This window comes from Rhinopithecus roxellana, chromosome 10 (assembly GCF_007565055.1).
Source record: "Rhinopithecus roxellana isolate Shanxi Qingling chromosome 10, ASM756505v1, whole genome shotgun sequence".
Lineage (NCBI taxonomy): Eukaryota > Metazoa > Chordata > Mammalia > Primates > Cercopithecidae > Rhinopithecus > Rhinopithecus roxellana.
The window spans coordinates 73,764,797-73,784,386 of record NC_044558.1 but is presented as its reverse complement, the minus strand read 5'-3'; the positions used below and the strand labels follow the sequence as shown (position 1 = coordinate 73,784,386).

Below are 19,590 nucleotides of genomic sequence, written 5' to 3'. Positions count from 1 at the left end.
GTGGAACGCAACCCAGATGTTGAGAGAGCATGGAAAGAGGGAATGTTGGGAAGTTTTTGGAGCTTCTAGATTACAAAGTTGGGACAGAAATATCAGGAAATGAAGAAAAAAATCACTCATCAATTCTATATTCTATGAGACTATTATAATATTGGGCTCAATTATAACACCAAAAATTAAAACATTGATTCATGGGCAATGAGAAGGGATTTTTAAATAGGTTAATTATCATGCCCAGGTTGTATTTTTTGGGAATATTAGTCACAGGTAGAAGATTGATATGAAAGAGAGTAAGAGTAAGGGTGGAGGAGGTATGTTGTATAGTTTGAAATCTCTTGGAAATGACAGATGGTTAGGGACTGAAATAAGCTAGTCATAAGGGGATGCAGAGGCAGAAAGAGTGTACAATGTTAGCCAGTTAGAATCAACAAGTGTGGCTGAGGAGATAAAGGAGAGGAATAAATTTAGCTGACTCCTAGTTCATAATTTGAGTGCTTGGGTGGATAGATGATGGTGCCATCCACCAAGTTTGTGAATATACTAGAGGAAATAAAAATAATATTTGATAGGTGATACAGTAAGGTCTGATTTTGATCATTTGAATTCAAATTACTCTGAGGTTTCCAGGTAGTGATGTCCAGAAGAGTTGATGAAGGTGACTGGGGCCCAGACGAGAAGCCTGTACTGGGATAGAGATTTGTCAGTGCTTTGCTTACAAATAATATTTGAAACTATGGGTACTGATGAGTTATTTAGGGTTACATTAGCCCTAAATAACCCACTGTGTGTTATTTACATACAGGGAGAAGAGAAAACAGACAAAGAGAGTTCCTTGGGCTCTCCAGGACATAAAGGGTGGACATAGGCAAAGAGCCTGAAAGGGAGAGGAGTTCTGGTTTAGCAATTTCCAATGTGTTTGACTTAGCACTGTGTACTGAAGTACTGGGATATACCATGTTATACCAGGAGACCATATTGCCTCTAATTTTGGGATTCAGAATCTCAAACAGGATCAGCCAGAATTTGCTGGGGACATATTTTTTAATATTTCATTTTTTCAGAGAACCTAGCCTCATAGTTATGAAACTTTGAAAGTAGAAAGTAGAAGGGGGGAAACTCTCTTGAAAGAATTAAAATATTAAGATTCTCAATCCTTTTCATTTTTCAACCTTTAGGGATCACCAACATAATTTCAGGGAGAAGCCAACCTACTGAAAGTAAAATAGGTGAGCATGGGGAATTGAAAAAGGTGAGGATGGGAAAGGCCCTCGTTCATGATGCTAACTTGGAAAACAAGGATCCCAGAGGACTGAAGCTAACCAAAATGAACACTATAAAACAGGGAAAACCATGTTTAGTTTACCTCTTGGGAAAGGAATCCCGGAGAAGGAATGCATTGTCTCACAGAAACACATGGATTTGTTCTAAACCATGATTTCTATCCTATAAGACACTGCTGATATTACCCCCTCTTCCTTCTCCCTCTCATCCAAGGCTACACTGTGATAGGCTCTGGGACAACAGCCTTACCTGGAGGTTTCAGAACAGGTAAGTCAAGTAGTAAAAGGAATTCTCCTTTAAACGGCTCTTAGTTAAGCAGTGTAATTGGATTGTTCGCAGCTCAATGGATGGATACCCCATTCTTAATGATGTTCTTATTTCACATTGCATGCCTGTATCAAAACATCTCATGTACCCCATAAGTATATACATCTACTATGTATGCACAAACATTAAAAACATTAAAAATAGTAAATTATCTCATAACGTCATCTATTGCCATATCATTTTCATGTTGACACGCTCCATCTTTTCCACTTTTCTTAAGTTGCTCTTACAGAGGCCACAACTTTTAAAGGTTATGTTGGAACCACTGAAGCAGAAATTTCATCAGGTGAGTTTTTTCACATTTTGGATTCTCCACGATTTTTCCATTTGAGTTTACTACATACAGATTTTGAATGAAAATGAATGTGGCTGGAAAGTGGTTGCTTTCCCTTTAATAAGAGATCATGAGGCCAACCTAGATCAATTCTCTGATTTTTCCAAGATATATTGTAGATGTATTAATAAGTATCTAGACACATCCTTTCTGTACTCCCTTTGTCTTGTCAGGCAATACCCCAGGATCAACAGGAGTCAGCAGCAGCCAAGAAGGTGAGATTACTATAATGGATGCAGGTAATTTTGCTGATTAAGAGATTATTCAATAGATGCAGGTAATTGTGCTGATTAAGGCTTTGATTTAGATATTTAACCTTTGATCACAAGTTTACACACACTTTGTTTTCTGGTTTTCTTTCTCTGGAGTACTTGTCCCTTTTCTTACATTTAAAATTTTTACTGGAGGTAAATCATGTGCATATAAGAAACACATTCTCAAATTTAGTAATTGAAGTCTGGATGATTCTAGATCTAGAGAAATGAGATATATGAGGCAATTGTGACTTTCCTCTCCCATATTTCCCTTGAACATACAATTATGAAAGAGTCAATTGGAAAACATGCCAGGTTTAGCATTTAGTGCAAGAAAACTTGTTAAATTGTTTTCTGTTGCTTCAGAGAAACCAGGTTATGTGGAAAAGCCATACATTTCTGATGATGGGAAAGGCATTGTGTCTTTCCCTCTTATTACAGGCACCACTGAGGTAGCCTCTAGCATAATTATTTCTGGAAGTTCAAACACAGGTATGTAAATATTTAGTAGGTAGCTACAAGAACCTAAGGCTAGAAAACTAAGATCCCTTCTGTGGAACTGACTGTAGCATCCACACATCAATTCCTACCTCATTCTTCTTTGCCTTTCTTAGGGTTAAACGAGTGTCTGTCAGTGGTTAAATCTGTTTAACTCCACTGGGTTCTCATTAATGACTCCTATCCATTGCTTCAGCATAGGGAAATACTGGGGGTAAAGATAAGACTCAGGAAGTCCCATTAGGGTATTTACCTTTCCTAGCCATCTATGGTTGTTTCCTTGTTTTGGGGTTTCTCATGCTCATGCCAGAGTCCCCAGGTCAGGCTGTGAAGGCACACAGGGCACCACTAAAGGAGAGAGCAGACACTGAAATCCATGAATTCTCATCTGTCCAGAGGAGTTATTTGTGTGTCTGTAATTCACAAGGTGCCCTGTGGGCTAGCTGGAACACTGGCCCAGAATGTCATCTGATTTGCTTTCTCTTCCTCATGTTGATCGCTGAGGATAGGAATAAGGGCTGTGGCTGATATGAATTTGCCCTCGTTTTCCTTTGCAGACACCACTGTAGTATCAAATGGAATCACTGGAATCCCAGAAACTTCCATCGCAGGTAATATAAATTATTGTCTCAAATGAAGATTACATGCTCAACATTTCTGTGTCTTTAACACCAAAGTAAATACTGTTTACAAAGTCAATACAGATAGGCAATATTTATCTCTTTGAATGAATGTCACACTTCAACTGTAAAATAAAATTGTACCAGATGTAGTTAAACAGGCAAAGAAGACTTTGTTCAAGACTATTACAATGAGTGTCAAAACCATTGCAATAGGGGAGAGAGACTGAACTCAGCTCTGATAAAACAAAAGGCAGGAGAATTGTTTAGTGCTTGGCTAAGCTAGTGGAAAAGTAATGAAGAATGTTTGGAGAGACTTTAACGTATATGATTAGGCCATCTGTGTTTGGTAATTGGCACTTAATCAGGTCAAAATTAGGCCCCTGCCCTCCCACAGAGATTGGGAGACAGAGGCATTATTTTTCCTGATAATTATATTTCAAAAGAGTGGCTGTCAGGTCCTTGAGAAAGATATTTATGAATTGTAAGACTGACAAGAGAGTGGGAGAAGAATTACATCTCAAAGGGACAGAGGAAGAATTTAAAAGTAAGGCAAGTTATCTAAAGTAAATAAGAAAAGGGAGGTTAAGAGCCAATAGCTAGGAACAAACCTGTCTAAAATGTAGTTAAACTAAGGGCAACATTAGGTCTCTCATTTTCTCATTTTTTCCCACTCTGTCCCTCCAAAGTTAATACAGGAGAACCAAGAAACCAAGTTACATGAAATAAGAGTTAAGCTTGAGAAAAGCTCTTGTCATTTAGAGAAGGGGCACCAGAAGTGAAACATGTATAAAGTGTGAGAAAAGCTCTCATCACTTAGAGAAAGGGAACCCAGAAGAGAAACATATATCAGGGTCAAAGAAGAATCTTCACTTCACCTCTGTGAACAAGGGATTGCTACAATAGGAAGTTCTTAGTGTTTCCACAGCGGGGGCGTGAGCTAGCATTAGTAGATGTGTTAGTATATTCCAACTGCTTTGAGACTCTTGTTCCACGTGGAGGTGTCTTAAGTAAATGCTCTTCTGAGATCAGAAAAAGTGTATTGCTCTTCCCTTGCTCATTTTAGGTCCTTCCAAGGAAGCATCTGACGAAACCGCTGCTCCTGGACCTCCTACCACAGGTAAGTCAAATAGTAATAAATACATTTGTCTCGGTGGCCCCTCAGAAGACAGGATAGCTTATCTGCAGTTCTCACAGAAGTAAAGAGTAGAATGATGGTTACCAGTGGTTGGGGTAGTTGTATATAAGGGGAGGGGTATGGTGGGGAGATGTTGGTGAAAGGATACAAGATTTCATTTAGACAGGAGGAGTAAATTCAAGAGATCTATTGCACAAGATCGTGACTGTAGTTAATAATATATTCTTGAAAAGTGCTAAGAGAGTGGCATAATGTAGTTCTTCAGAACATCATGTACAAAATACATAGTTTTATCTGTCCATCTAAAACATGAAGAATAAAACATTTTTTTTAAATGAAGTTAAGCTCTAGCTTCTCCAGTCCCCTGTACTCACCACTTTTGTTCCTTTTTAAGCAGTCACTGCTTCCACAGGAGTGAAAATAACTTCTGGAACTGGAGTGCAAACAGGTGAGTATTCAGTGTGGCTTTGATTATACATAAGAAGTTGAGTTAGGAGGAGAGGGGTAGGAGAGACGTAGGAGAGAAGTGAAAGACCGAGGCCAGGATGATGGCATTCAACTTCCTCTTAGAACACAACTTTGAAATTCCACTAAGGATACCTTTTTTTCTTTTTTCCCTTTGGGAGTTTTTGGTTTAGGTTTTCACTGGGGCTCCCCTCCTAAGACTTCTTCATGCAGATTGAGAATTCTGAGCAGGGGATTATGAAGGGTGCTAGTCCTAAAATATCTTATATTTCCTTTTGCGAGGCTCCACTTTGGTTCCATCCGGAGTGCCAACAAGACCACAAGTATCCCAGTCAGGTAAAATCAGATGACCCAAATGAACTGGAATAAATTGTCTGTTCCACACAAAGTTTTCCCTGAGTATGAATTTGTGCCATCATTTGGGCATGTACATAAACACAGACTTGATATGTGTAGGTTATTCTAATTTTTAAAATCACAATACCATCCATTTATTTCCTCTCAGAAACCACTGTCGTGGCAACCAGAGAAGTAGAAACTGAAAATAAAACAGGTCAGTATAGGAAAAGCCCTAATTTCTTTGTTACTATGTCAACTAATATTTCTTTAGTACCTTATGTGTGCTAAACTCTCTAGCAGACAGTAAAAGCAAAAACATCAGCAGGATGCAGCACTTGCCATTTTTTATTCTGTGTGTGTGGGAGGAAGAGATTATTTTGGGCACAGATAGTATATATTTAGTGATACCCAAAATATGCACAAAATATGGGGTTCCGAGGGTGGAGTGAGAGTAGTGTTAACTTCTGCTTATTAATTGGTAGTGTGGAGTAAAGGCATGAGAAATGGCATGATTGAGTTTAAAATTGGCATGGATGGGGAGGGTATTCCTGCCAAACAGCCCTGGAAAAGATAAAGATATAAGACCTCATGGGGGAGTTCAAGAATCAACCAGATATTGGCAATGACTGCATAAGGTTCAGGGAGGAAATGAGAGCAAAAACGTAAGTAGAGGAAATTTTATGAAGAATCAAACTTCAACAAGGCTTTATCCTTATAGTAATGGGATACCATTAAGGATTTGATCAAGAGTCTGACATGATCAGATAGTTGAGAAATTACTCTGATACAAATGTGGTGATTAGGAGACTGTTCTCTATGGCTCCTCTTACAAATATCTCCAACGAACGCTTGCAATCCTGGTCAGGGAATATTTTCTCTTGTATTTATGCCTAATTGATCTTTTTTCTCTCCTGTTGCTGGTTTCTGTTACTTTGCTAAGCATCCATAACTAGCACCTGGCTTAGCCTCCCTATGTAAAGAGTTGGAAACATTTGATTACCCAAATTTCCATACCTTTAATTCATTTTGTAATCTATATTTTGGGCCTATTAGTTGTTGGGATCACTTTACCTAAACATGTAGAAATTTTAAGTTCTCTTCAAATATTCTGTTGCTCCTAGGTCAGCCTTTTTCTTGGTAGGTTGAGATACACACACACACACACACACACACACACACACAAATATACACATATACACACATATGTATACATATACGTGTGTGTGTGTGTGTGTGTATATATATATACACACACACACATATATATCTCAACCTACCAAGAAAAACGTGTGTGTGTGTGTCTGTGTGTGTGTGTGTGAGATATATATATATATATTTAAACGGAGTCTTGCTCTGTTGCCCAGGCTGGAGTGCAATGGCATGATCTCGGCTCACTGCAAGCTCTGTCTCTTGGGTTCAAGTGATTATCCTGCCTCAGCCTCCCTGGTTGCTGGGACTACAGACAAGCACCACCATACCCATCTACTTTTTGTATTTTTAGTAGAGATGGAGTTTCACCATGTTGGCCAGGCTGGTCTCAAACTCCTGGCCTCAAGTGATCTGCCCACCTTGGCCTCACAAAGTGCTGCAATAACAGGCATGAGCCACTGTGACTGGCCAGATTGCATAAAATATTCATTTTGTTTTTAGAAGTTTTGGAATAGAATTTGAAATTTATGAGTGAATTGTTGGATTGACCAAAATATGTGATGTGTAAAGGCTAAAAAAATACATATTGCGAGTTTAAAGCATTTGTTGGGGGAGAAGATAGAGCAAAATTGAAGTATGTCAAGAAGATAAGGAGAATAAAGGTTTTTAAATGACTAAAACTGGGTAATTAATACTCATACTGTAGCAGAATTATTATTTTCCCTTTTTAAATCTCTTTTTTTGTCCTATTCATTAGAACTGTCTTCAAAAAATTTTGAAGAGTTTACCTTGATGTTTTCTCCTTTTGATACTTACATTTTTCTCTCATTAAAATATGAGGTCCAAAGGAAACTGTACAATGGAATTTCAAATGCAGCGAGGAGCAGGACGGGGAGATAGATGGAAATATATCTATTTGTAAGACTAGCTATGTAGACAATTGTTTTCAGCAATAGAATAATGAATTAGATAACTATACTTGCCACAATACTATTCCAGTAACTTCAGAGACTAACTTAAGGTTCCTGTCTTTACACAGAATGTCTAGCCTCACTTCCACCAGCTCCAGGTAAGAGTACCATGACTTCAGAATTGCTCTGCATTAATGGCTCCTCTCATCAATCAAATTTCAGAGGTCCTGCTAATAAAAGTCACCAGCCATGGAAATGTTATAAAATAGGAAAACATGTATTGGATTAACTTAGCTTTTATTCACCTAATAGTGAGTAATAGTTCATTTCTTCCTTCACAAACCAATGAAACCAAACCAAACAAATATACCTTGTTACTTAGATCAAAACAAGGTTTACCTACTAAATGTTTCATATAATTATGATACCTTAACCAAAATATTGTCACTTGATAGTGAGCATCTTTTTAAACTAGATAATTTCAACTTGAGGAATGAGCTATAGTAGAAAAAATTCCATTTAGCCAGAGTTAAGTAATTTTAAGGAACTTTACCACCCCACCATTCTCAAGACAATGTGATGTGCTTTGTAGCAAGTAAACAAAATTACTAAAAAATATGCAGCCATAAAAAAAGGATGAGTTCATGTCCTTTGTAGGGACATGGATGAAGCTGGAAACCATCATTCTGAGCAAACTACCGCAAGGACAAAAAACAAAACACTACATGTTCTCACTCGTAGGTGGGAATTGCACAATGAGAACGCTTGGACACAGGGTGGGCAACATCACACACCGGGACCTGTCGTGGGGTGGCAGGAGAGGGAAGGGATAGCATTAGGAGATATGCCTAACGTAAATGACGAGTTGATGGGTGCAGCACACCAACATGGCACATGTATACATATGTAATAAACCTGCACGTTGTGCACATGTACCCTAGAACTTAAAGTATAAATAAATAAATAAATAAATAAAATAAAAAAGGTAGTCGGATCTTCAAAAAAATTTACTAAAAAATAATTCTCTGACCTTAGTACACAGTGGGAAAAGGAAGGTGTTCAGAGAAATAGGCAAATTTCATATCAGGCAGAAAATAAATTTCAAAGTAAAAATATAAACTATGTATTATATATAGAGTGCATATTGTCTGTCACTTGTGTTGTATATTTTAAGGTATCTCCAGGAATTTCATTACAATATTGGTATTTGAGAACACAAACAGACCAGTCCAGGGCATGTAAATGAGAGAAGTGAGATAAAGTTGAGAAGGTCAGTTTGAGTCATAATATGAGAGACCTCAAAAGCTAGACTGCTAGAATAAAGTGTTTGTTTACACAGCCGTAAGGGACCATCAAAGTAGTAATGAGATGAGAATTAGGCTTTAGAAAAATTATGTTACCTGATTGGATCAGAAGGAGATATGAGTCAGAGTAATCTCCTAAAAAAAACCAGTAGAGTATGCTAGATCAAAAATGTAGTAAGATCTTGGAGTGGCATTGTAGCAAATAGAATAAGGAAAGGAAGAAATGAATGTGAGATACAGGATTTGGCAGTAGATTTGATGCCAGTGATAGAAGGAAGAACTCAAATGGCTCCTTGATTTTAAGCTTGAATGATTGAAAGTATAGTTCTATCCGTAGAGAAGGAAGCTAGTCTAGAAAAGAAGCTGGTTTTGGGGGGGAAGATGATACAATCTGTTGTGTGCACATCGAGTTTTGGGTTTCTATAGGTCTGCCAGGATTCTGTCTAGAGGTAGAGAGAGAACTGGCTCCAAAGCTATGAGAGAGGTCTGGGCTGGAGCTGGACATTTTAGAGTCATTCTTTTGATGTTACAGTGCACATTGTGGAGATAGAGGAAAGAGTTAGAGGCAAAATGAGAGGGAGTAAGACAAACTGCCAGTGAAGACAAAAATTTCAGAGTATTAAATCTGAAGAAAGGAGAACATTTTTCAAGAAGGTAAGAATGAACAATGTCAACGATGGCAGATAACTTAAACTGAGCAAAGGCCCTTGGGTCTGGTAATTATGAAGCCATGGTGACTTGTAGGATTGGAAAAGCAGAAGTCAGACTGCAAAACAGTAAGTCAGTTAGTAGCCGTAAGATTGATTGACCACTGCCAGGAGAAATTAAGAATTATCCTTTGCTGAGGATTATAAAAATAGGATATGCCTGTTGGTAACAGTTTGCTTAAAGCAGGTGGACTTGATTTTATTCACCTTAAGGCACCATAAAATCTTGTATAATTCTGTGACTCTGAAATCCTAATGTCAATTACAGTATTGGCTACCTGGTGGTTATCTATAAATAACAGATGGTTATATTTTGCCAAATTTAATTACCATTTATCATTTATGTTAACAGTTTGTCACGGTCCACTGGGAGAAGAGAAATCTGTAAGTACACAGTTTTGCTCTACTTTAATTCAAATGTGCTCTCATTCCTGTATTTGAATAGAAGTCTAAACTTGGTTTGTATATGTAGCCTGGAGACATATGGACTGCCAATTGCCACAGATGTACCTGTACTGATGCAAAGACTATAGACTGTAAACCTGAGGAGTGCCCTTCTCCACCCACATGCAAAACCGGTGAAAAGCTTGTGAAGTTCCAATATAATGACACCTGCTGTGAAATCGGATATTGTGGTGTGTATTCATAATACATTATTTTAATTGAATATGTTCGTTGATTGTTTATTAGCATATTCAAGAGATACTTTTTGAACTACCAATTTTGTCAAACATAATACTAGACAGGTGTAATAAATAGTACAGAATTAGTATAATAATATTTGCATTCTTAAAACTTACCATCTTCAGAATGGGGGACACCCAGAATTAAGTTATGAATATAATCAGTAAATTAAAGGAAGACTATGATATTATGGGTAGAAACATTACAGTTGGTTGCTATGTATGATCTCATCTACAATTTCTGTTTTATAAATAGAAATTATAGTATTTTAGAATAAAACAGTATATTTATTTTTCAGAACCAAGAACGTGTTTATTTAACAATACTGACTATGAGGTAAGGTCTTTTCTTCGTTAAAATGTTTTTGTTGATTATATGAATAAATTTAATACTCGGCTATATTAAGGGACTTTCAGCCTATTTTATATATATAATATATATAAATATAATATATATTATATATATAAAAGAAATTATATAATAAATATATGTTTGTATATATATATTTTTTAACCCTAGTAACAACGGATTGGAATCCATTCATTTTTTTCCCCACACCCACTTCCAAAGGAACATCAAATGTAACACTCACCAGGACTCTTCAAAGGAGGAAAACATAATTCTTGATCATTAACTACTCAGCAGTAGAGCTTCTGAACAAAATTTCCCATGGGCCTTGCCAGATGGAGAAGACATACTTTGTAACATTCAAATCAATGAACAGAGTCAAACTGTAATTATAACCAGAAAGATCAGATGGTCAAGCTGTCAGAGATCAAATAAGAAAACCCAAAGGGCTAGAACCCTATTATGCAGCGACAGCAACACAATATATTCAAGGCTGGATTTTGACAACTAATTTGACATTTTGGACAGTAATTTAACTTTTTAGAAAAAAGTATAACAAAGCCATAAAAATCAGATGATTCTCAAATTGATATTAACACACTTGAAATGGTGATAGTAAATATTAAAAAATTTAAAATGAAATATATGTGGTATATTAGGCAATAGATAAAACATCCTATGAGAGTTTTACTTTGATAACCCATTTATCACACTCACATTTCTACCTGGACTTCTTAAATTTTTAGTGTCCAAAGTTGATCTGACTTGAACCTGTGGTAGTTTTTTAACAAAAAATATGATGATATTTAAGAAACAAAAGGAAAGTTTTCTTCTGATCATTTATAGTAAAATTCCAATTTATCAGAAAGTTCATCTTGTCTGAGGCCGTGAAATAAATGCAGTTTCTCAAACTGTTGTTTGAATATTTAACATAAGCTAATTACAAAGTAACAGCAGAGAGCTTAAAAGTATAGGAATATAGGCCAAGATAGAAGACATCTTGTGAGACTTGTCATTTGTTTTAATATGATAAGCCTATTTTGTGCCATTTTTTCCCCCACTTAAATTTCTCGTTTCCCCTTAAGCTTAGAACATAACAATTGATTAAGTGCTTGATCACTATAAAAAAACCTGTCTTGAAAATTTCTTGAATATATAATAGAGTAACTGTTCGTGAATCTTAATTTGAGGATTGAGAATCTTGACACATTCTGTGTCTCAATGAACAAATTTGGTTTATTCATGGAAGTGGAAGACTTTCAAACCATCTTTTCTTTACTATTAACCTAATGACAAAGTGCCTCTGGAAAATCACTAAACATGATTTTGAATTTTTAAACTGATATTCTTGCAAATCTCTAAAAGAAATCAAGGTGAATACTTTGTTTTCATCCCCCTCTTTTCCTCCCAGATTGGTGCTTCATTCGATGACCCCAGCAACCCCTGTGTCTCCTATTCCTGCAAAGACACTGGCTTTGCTGCAGTAGTCCAGGACTGCCCAAAGCAGACCTGGTGTGCAGAAGTAAGTCATCTTAACTAATGAACACTGAGATTCAGTTCTCATATCAAACCCTGGCTGGGCACAGTGGCTCACACCTGCAATCCCAGCACTTTGGGAGGCCGAGGCGCACAGATCACCTGAGGTCAGGAATTTGAGACGAGCCTGGCCAACATGGTGAAACCTCGTGTCTACTACAAATATAAAAATTAGCCAGGCATGGTGGCAGGTGCCTGTAATCCCAGCTACTCAGGAAGCTGAGGCAGGAGAATGGCTTGAGCCCAGCAGGCGGAGGTTGCAGTGAGCCGAGCACTGTACTCTAGCCTGGGGAACAAGAGTAAGACTTCCTCTCAAAAGAAAAAGTCAACCTGTCTTCAATCTCATTAGAAAATATTTGTGTCTGGCTAGCAGACATAAATATCTTGTAGATTGCATAGCTCTTTAAACAAATGCATTATATCCAGAGCCCGGGTGATTCCTGACATGCTCATCTTTTATTGTTAAGTATATATTTTTTTCATATCAAGAAAGGCTCTCATGTTTTGCAGGCTTTATAAAACTTAATTTAGTGCTCATCTAGAAGGAGTCAGTTATTATAGAAAGCATTTTGCTATTTCTGAACTAAAAAACTCACTAACTTTTAAAAATAGCTCAAATAATTATCTATAAGGATACCAATTTTTCTATATAATCATGTCTGGGTACTTTAGGTCTTTCTTTGTGTCACAGTTTTCTCCATTTCTGTGCTCCCCAAGTATGGCTGGGTTTTATATTAATGAATGCTTAAGTTTCAATTATTAAGGGAGGTTTAAGTTACCATTTTTCCTTCTGAAGATATAATTGATAATATGGTATGACGTTTTATTTTCGAGCTCTAATACCGGATTTCAATATTTATCATGCTTTTACTTTGTTATAAATTTAAACCTATCAATTTCTCAAAGGTGCAGCTTCTAATTGTGAGTTTCTAGTGTGTAGTAGTAATATTATTGTTAGAGCATTTTTCAGTAAGTGATAAATAATTTAATATTATTTAATGTTATCTTTAACAAGAATTTAAAGCTTATTTTTCCTTTACCCATTGTTGAAAAATTTTAGTCATATTTTTATTACTAAGCTGATATCTCTCCTTTCCTGCCCTTTGCTTACTAGATCTGGGGTAAGATTGTCCATCTGTTCCATTTCCTCTTTGTGATGTGATGCATTTTAACCAATTAAGAAGTGTTGTATTATTTGCAGAAAAATTTGGAACAACGTTTCCCGTTTTTCTCTTTTTTCTTACCCCTACAGGAAGACAGAATCTATGATTCAAAAAAATGTTGCTATACATGTGAGTAAAGTTAAGTTCTGCACAGAGAAAAATGTAAGCTGTTGACAAAAGTTTAATTTCTTTAAAACAAAATGGCAGATCATTAAGAGAAAGTATCTTGTATTTTTAACACAACAGGTAACCTAGCCTATCTGTGTAAACTTCCATTGGATATTTGTACATAATGTATTATGGCTATGTATTCATGTTGACTGCAACATTCTTCTCAGTAAAAAAACGTTTACAAGGGAACAAATGTAATTTTTCATGGAAAAGATTAGCTTGTTCTTTTGACATCAGCAAGTTGTGTTGTAAATGGTGTATTAGATCATAAGGATAATCAGTGATGAGAAAATGGATGTCAAAAATAATTCATCCACCCCTGTTTTTGATAGATGTCAAAATAATCCATCTACCCATTTCTTCCCCTCTCCCTTCCTCTTACTTCTCCCCTCAACGCCTTCACCTGTGATAGTGTGATAGTGATAACAGGAACAACAAGATACCAGTAATCTGAGTATTAACCAGCTACCTTGTAATGGTGCTGAGATGGTTAGTCTCCTCAATCATGTTGCAAAGTAGTTGCTATTATTTATAGGTTAAGAAAATGGACGGTTAGCAATTTTTTTTTTTTTATTATACTTTAAGTTCTAGGGTACATGTGCATAACGTGCAGGTTTGTTACATATGTATACTTGTGCCATGTTGGTGTGCTGCACCCATCAACTCGTCAGCACCCATCAATTCATCATTTATATCATGTATAACTCCCCAGTGCAATCCCTCCCTCCTCCCCCCTCCCCATGATAGGCCCCTGTGCGTGATGTTCCCCTTCCCGAGTCCAAGTGATCTCATTGTTCAGTTCCCACCTATGAGTGAGAACATGCAATTGTTAATGTTAAACCTCACTTCTGACTCGCTTTTCCTTTTCGTTTTAGGTAAGAATAATTGCAGATCTTCCCTTGTGAATGTGACTGTTATCTACAATGGTTGCAAGAAAAGAGTTCAGATGGCAAAATGCGCAGGGGAATGTGAAAAGACTGTCAAGTGAGTTCTTTGAATGTGTATCGTGTGTTAACTTTGTAACCTTGTGGAGAAAATGAACCTTTTAAAATATTACATGGAAAAACTTTTATGTGAGAGCAATACTATTTTGTTATAAGGACCAAATGAAAGAAGAATCTAAGATATTAAGATCTGAGAACTAAAATATTCACTTAAAATAGTGATGAGTCATTCCAAAGTAGTTTTCTAAATATGCCAACCATGATACCTTTGTAACAAATGTACTCATCTTCATACAGTGACTACAGAAAATATTTAAGCAAAGAAGTGAATTTCTTGAATTACTTACACTTGAAATTTAGACAGTATGTTTTTCCTTTATGTACACTTTTACGTATAGATTAATATAGAGATAATCTCATATTAAGTTATATTTAACATTTTATTTAGTTTACTTTTTCACCATAATGCTCCAATTATGAGATTATAACTTCTTTTCGGATTTCTTATCACTGAGCAACATCAGAGCTTTATAGTGACACAGGAAATGCAAGGTCTAGAAAAAGAATAAATTGGTTACAAGGCTTGCTAAGTCACTTAGACAATTACTGCTTGAGTAATGATGTCAGTTTATCTTTAAAATTCTAAAAATGTTTATTACTGAATTTTTCTTTTAGGTACAATTATGATATCTTACTCTTGGAACATTCATGTCTTTGCTGCCGAGAAGAAAACTATGAACTCAGAGACATTGTACTTGACTGTCCTGATGGGAGTACGATCCCTTACCAATACAGGCATATCACAACCTGCTCTTGTTTAGACATATGCCAATCATATACGACTTACATGTACAGTTAATGCTGACATCACTTTCCCAGTTTTAACAGGCCTGGTATTTATTTTATAAGTGAGGAAAAATAATGATTAAAATAGTGGGAATAACTAAACATTTGTATCTCACTCAAAACAATGAGTTCTCATTATGAGGAATTTTGCTCTCTCGTGGACTGGATCTGAAAAATAAACACAACCTGACAAGCAATTCATGAGCAAGGGTATTTATTTTACAGCAAAACGAATTCTGCAAGTCTAGCAGAAACTGGATCATATCATGACTCTTCAATATATTTTCCTTTTATCCTTCAGCTTCTTATGCCCTTCTCCTGTTTCATTTCCTTCACTTATTGAAAATGTAGACTTGGTTTTCTTTTCTCACTTCCTATGCCAGTTGCATCACTCCTCCCATCCTACTACAACTCCTCCTGCTAGGACACTAGTGACCTTCTTATAATTCTGCCTACAGGGTCTGACAGCATTTCTACTCTTCCTTTCTTGAGACATTTTTCTCCTTGTTTCTATGACATCATTTCTTTTTTCTTTCTGTGACATCATTTAAAATTAATGCTCCTACATTGTGTGGACAGCTTTATTTCTGCCAGTCCTCAAAGTTTAGTTTTCCAGTCGCATCCTGTTCTGCTTGTCATTTTACTCAGTCGTTGGCCAATTTCATCAATTTAAGTAGATGTATTTATACGTTGAGGATTTCCAGTCTGTGTCACAAACCTCAACCTCTGAGTTTCAGACACACTGATACAACTTTGAATTTAACACCTCTCACTGGATGCTCTATAGGTACCACAAACTCAGCAAGACCAAAACCAAAATAAATATCTTTCTCCATCTAACTCAGTCCTGTGCTTGTATGTTGTGTACCAGTGAAGTAGGTAGCTAAATAGAGAGATTAGACTGAGGCAGGCAGATCAAGAGGTCAAAGAAATCGAGACCATTCTGGCCAACATGGTAAAACCCCATCTCTACTAAAAAATACAAAAATTAGCTGGGCATGGTGGCGTGCGCCTGTAGTCCCAGCTACTCAGGAGGCTGAGGGAGGAGAATCACTTGAACCAGGAGGTGAGAGGTTGCAGTAAGCCAAGATTGCACTACTGAATGCCAGCCTGGTGACAGAGCAAGTCTCCATCCATAAAAATAAAAAAGGGAGAGGTTGAGATTGACTAATATTATGGCTGTCATCTTTAATACATTCTACTGCCTTGCTGTCTCACACACATCCTTCTTCCTGAACATATATATTCAAATGTGCCTTGGATAAATGATTTACATAGGTAAAATGTGTGCAGTTATTAACACTCTTATCCCCTTCCCAACATGAAGGCAAATCCAAATTATCATAACCTATTGATGAACCAGTTCTTACTTTTCTATATCACTTTGACTAGTGGTAAATTTAACTATCATCAAACACTGTATGTCTAATGGTGAAGAAGAAAATAGATGTGTTAGTATATTGGTAATTGCCACCAAAGGTGGATAACAATTCCTTATGAGTGGGCATTACAGGCCTCACTTCTACAGCCAGTCCCAGGGCCTTTGGCTTTCCTCTATGTCTGTCACTGGTTGCAGGTTTTCCTTCCTCTCAGTGCATACCAGAGTTCATCATCTCACAAAATTATGAGGAGCTTGAGCCCTTGAAAATCCAAATGGGTGTGGTTGCAGGAGTTTCTTTAATAGCTTTTACCTCAGGAAATAGTAGAGCACAGAGTCAACATTATACCCACATTACAGTCCTTACCACATGGTAGCAGCTCTATTTTCACCTGATAGAATTAATCATCCCAGATAATAAGCTGACAGCATTTTCTGCTTAGTAAGCCTGCTTTAGACTTGTGAGAGACCCCAAATGGCTAGCTGGGAGTTTCAGAACAAGGGAGATAAAATGAATGTTGATTTCTGGTCCAGCTAATATATTATATCCTGCCAACAGCACACCAACTTCACAGGGTAGTATTCCTCAGCTGGTATCAGAGTGGAGGGCTCAGTAGGCTAATCTTTAAGGTTTACCATCTGTGAATAATAAAGTATAATACATTTATTGATGTATGTATGCAACTTTCTTTTCTTTGATTTGATGCTGTATGAACTTTTCTTCACTTGAAAATAAATTCCTTTGATTAGAAGCAGTGCTGCACAGCACTTCACGGCAGTGAATAAAGTATTCAATAAGCCTATAGATAGAAGTGCTAGTCTAGGCATATTAGACACAAAAAGGAAATGCCAATCCATACTTGTGTATCTCAGAGAAAATAAATGCTGTCTTCCCACCACCAGAAAAGGATCAAAGTTGTCTCCTTTTTACCAAGTATCTGAGTGACATGATAGTATGAAAATGGAAGATCACTGTCTTCCATTTATATCACAGTATCATGATTATTGGCATGGTGGTATCCCAAGTGGCTTCAGTGGAGGGAATTTAGGCTGCTAAACCCATGTATGACCCTCATTCCTGCTACAATTGCTACCTTCTTCTTTAAGCATCCACTTATGTTCAGGTATGGATATATTCTGAATTATTCATACAATTCCCCCAACCCTTCTTTACATTCTCCATTTTTTCTCTCCTCAAGTCCTGGGCTATCTATACAAATTATTTGCTGTGTCTGAGAAATCAGTGTGAATCCTAACTTCAGGCCAACCTTCTGCCAAGCACAGTAGCTACAGAGAATTTTCCTTTACAGTTGTTGTTCACAGCACTTCTAAGGTAGGCTCACTTTTCACTGACACTGGGTCTGAAGGCAATCTAGTTTTGAGTCTTTTCATCCTGTGTTAAATGGTTATAAGCAATTCCTCCTCTAAGCAAAAGGCATTAATTCAGAGAAATGTGGCAGTCAGATAGTAGTGCACTGTGAGCCTTAAGAAATGATTGCTTGGGTCTGACCTTCTGACTTGTGCCTTTGAGACCTGAATGGACTCTATTCTGTATATATGACTTTGGATTGACAATGGATTGCTGCTAAGAATGCCCAAATCTATGGCAACATAGAAAAGCTAATGCCTCCTCCAGGATGAGGAGTTTTGGTTCACAGTCACCTGTTATTTTAGTATTGACAGAAAGCTAGTATTTGCTGAAAATAGAAAAACTGCCTCAGGAGGTAGCGTGGCCTTGCTCCCAAAGCTCCGAAGCTGCTATTGCTATGATCATTTTACGACTTGTCATTGGCCCCTCTGCTAGGTTTTACTTTTCTGTTACAGATTCTTCTAGAACCATTGGATCAACACAGGTTATGAGTTAAACATTGAGGTAGCTTTTACCAAAACCTCGATAATCTGAACTGATATTATATTTTGTCTGAATCCCTCTAGAGTTATCATGTCTTAGGTCATCCAGTGAGTAGACCTAAGAAAGACATTTATATCCGTATAGGTTTCTTGATGTTTCCAAAATCCAAAATCCAAAATCCACTAATCCATCGATCTTGATATTTCCAAAATCCACTAGGGTCTATTTCCTAGTGTAGGTGAACAAAGTGTGAGAGCATGTCCTTCACTTCAATGATGAGGACCCACTATCTTCATATTACTAAGATTTAAGCTGATTACAGAAAAAGCCAATATAACAGTGACTTTAAAAAGATATAAAGGTATTTCTCTCTCATACACAAAACTGGGTAGGTGACCCAGGGAGCATGACTGTGCCTATAATTAAAATTAATTATACCTAATTAATTATTGTCAAAAACTCTGTTTTAAGAAAACTATTCATGGAAAATTGCCTGCATTCAGGCTGGCCATTCTTCATATACTAAATTATATATATATATATATAATTACATAAAGTAAATAAATGAGAAGGTGACATCTCCTAGTATATGTCTTCTCACTAGAGATATAGAATGTGGAGCAGTTAAATATGCAGGCTGTGGAGCCAGACTGCCTTGGTGCAAATATCGGTTCCCCCTACCTAATACTATATAACTTAGCCTTGCTTTAAAAAATAACATACTTACTGAGATGTAACTCACGTACCATAAAATTCATTCTTTTAAAGTGTGCCATTCAGTGGGTGTTAGCATATTCACAAGGTTGTGCAACCCTCACTTCTACGTAATTCCAGAATAGTTCATCACTTCAAAAGTAAACCCAATACTGATTAGCAGGCACTGCCCATCCTCCCACACCCCAAGTCTCTGGCAAACACTAAGCTACATTCTATTTCTACAAATTTGCCAATTCTAGACATTTTATATAAATGGAATCATACAATATGCAACCTTTTGTGCCTGGCTTCTTCCACTTAGCATAATGTTTTCCAGGTTCATCTTTGTTGTATACATCAGTATGTCATTCCTTTATACTGCTAAATAATATTTCATTATTTGGATATATATTTTGTTTATTCATTTGTAGATACTTCATTGTTTCCATATTTTAGCCTTTATGAGTAATGTTTCTATGAAAATTCATGTTCAAGTTTTAATGTGGATATATATTTTCAATTCTCCTGGGTATATATCTCACAGTAGAATTGCTGGGTCATATGGTATCTCTGTCTTTAACATTTTGAGGAACTGCTGAACTGTTTTCCAAAGTGACTGCACCATTTTACATTCCCATTAGCAAT

General features: G+C 36.7%; 1 protein-coding gene across 1 annotated transcript in view; it reads left to right on the top strand.

Annotated features, from left to right (window-relative positions):
- MUC19 (mucin 19, oligomeric) overlaps positions 1-15,142 on the top strand; it is a 207,261-nt gene extending 192,119 nt beyond the window's left edge. Inside the window, 16 exon segments of the mRNA XM_030939700.1 lie at positions 1,176-1,226; positions 1,495-1,548; positions 2,116-2,157; positions 3,252-3,305; positions 4,381-4,434; positions 4,850-4,900; positions 5,200-5,253; positions 5,423-5,470; positions 7,445-7,474; positions 9,680-9,711; positions 9,800-9,962; positions 10,310-10,347; positions 11,771-11,885; positions 13,152-13,187; positions 14,105-14,213; positions 14,849-15,142. Of these exon segments, the coding sequence (XP_030795560.1) occupies positions 1,176-1,226; positions 1,495-1,548; positions 2,116-2,157; positions 3,252-3,305; positions 4,381-4,434; positions 4,850-4,900; positions 5,200-5,253; positions 5,423-5,470; positions 7,445-7,474; positions 9,680-9,711; positions 9,800-9,962; positions 10,310-10,347; positions 11,771-11,885; positions 13,152-13,187; positions 14,105-14,213; positions 14,849-15,032 (1,115 nt within the window). The 3' untranslated portion in view covers positions 15,033-15,142.
- The last annotated feature ends 4,448 nt before the right edge of the window (positions 15,143-19,590 follow it).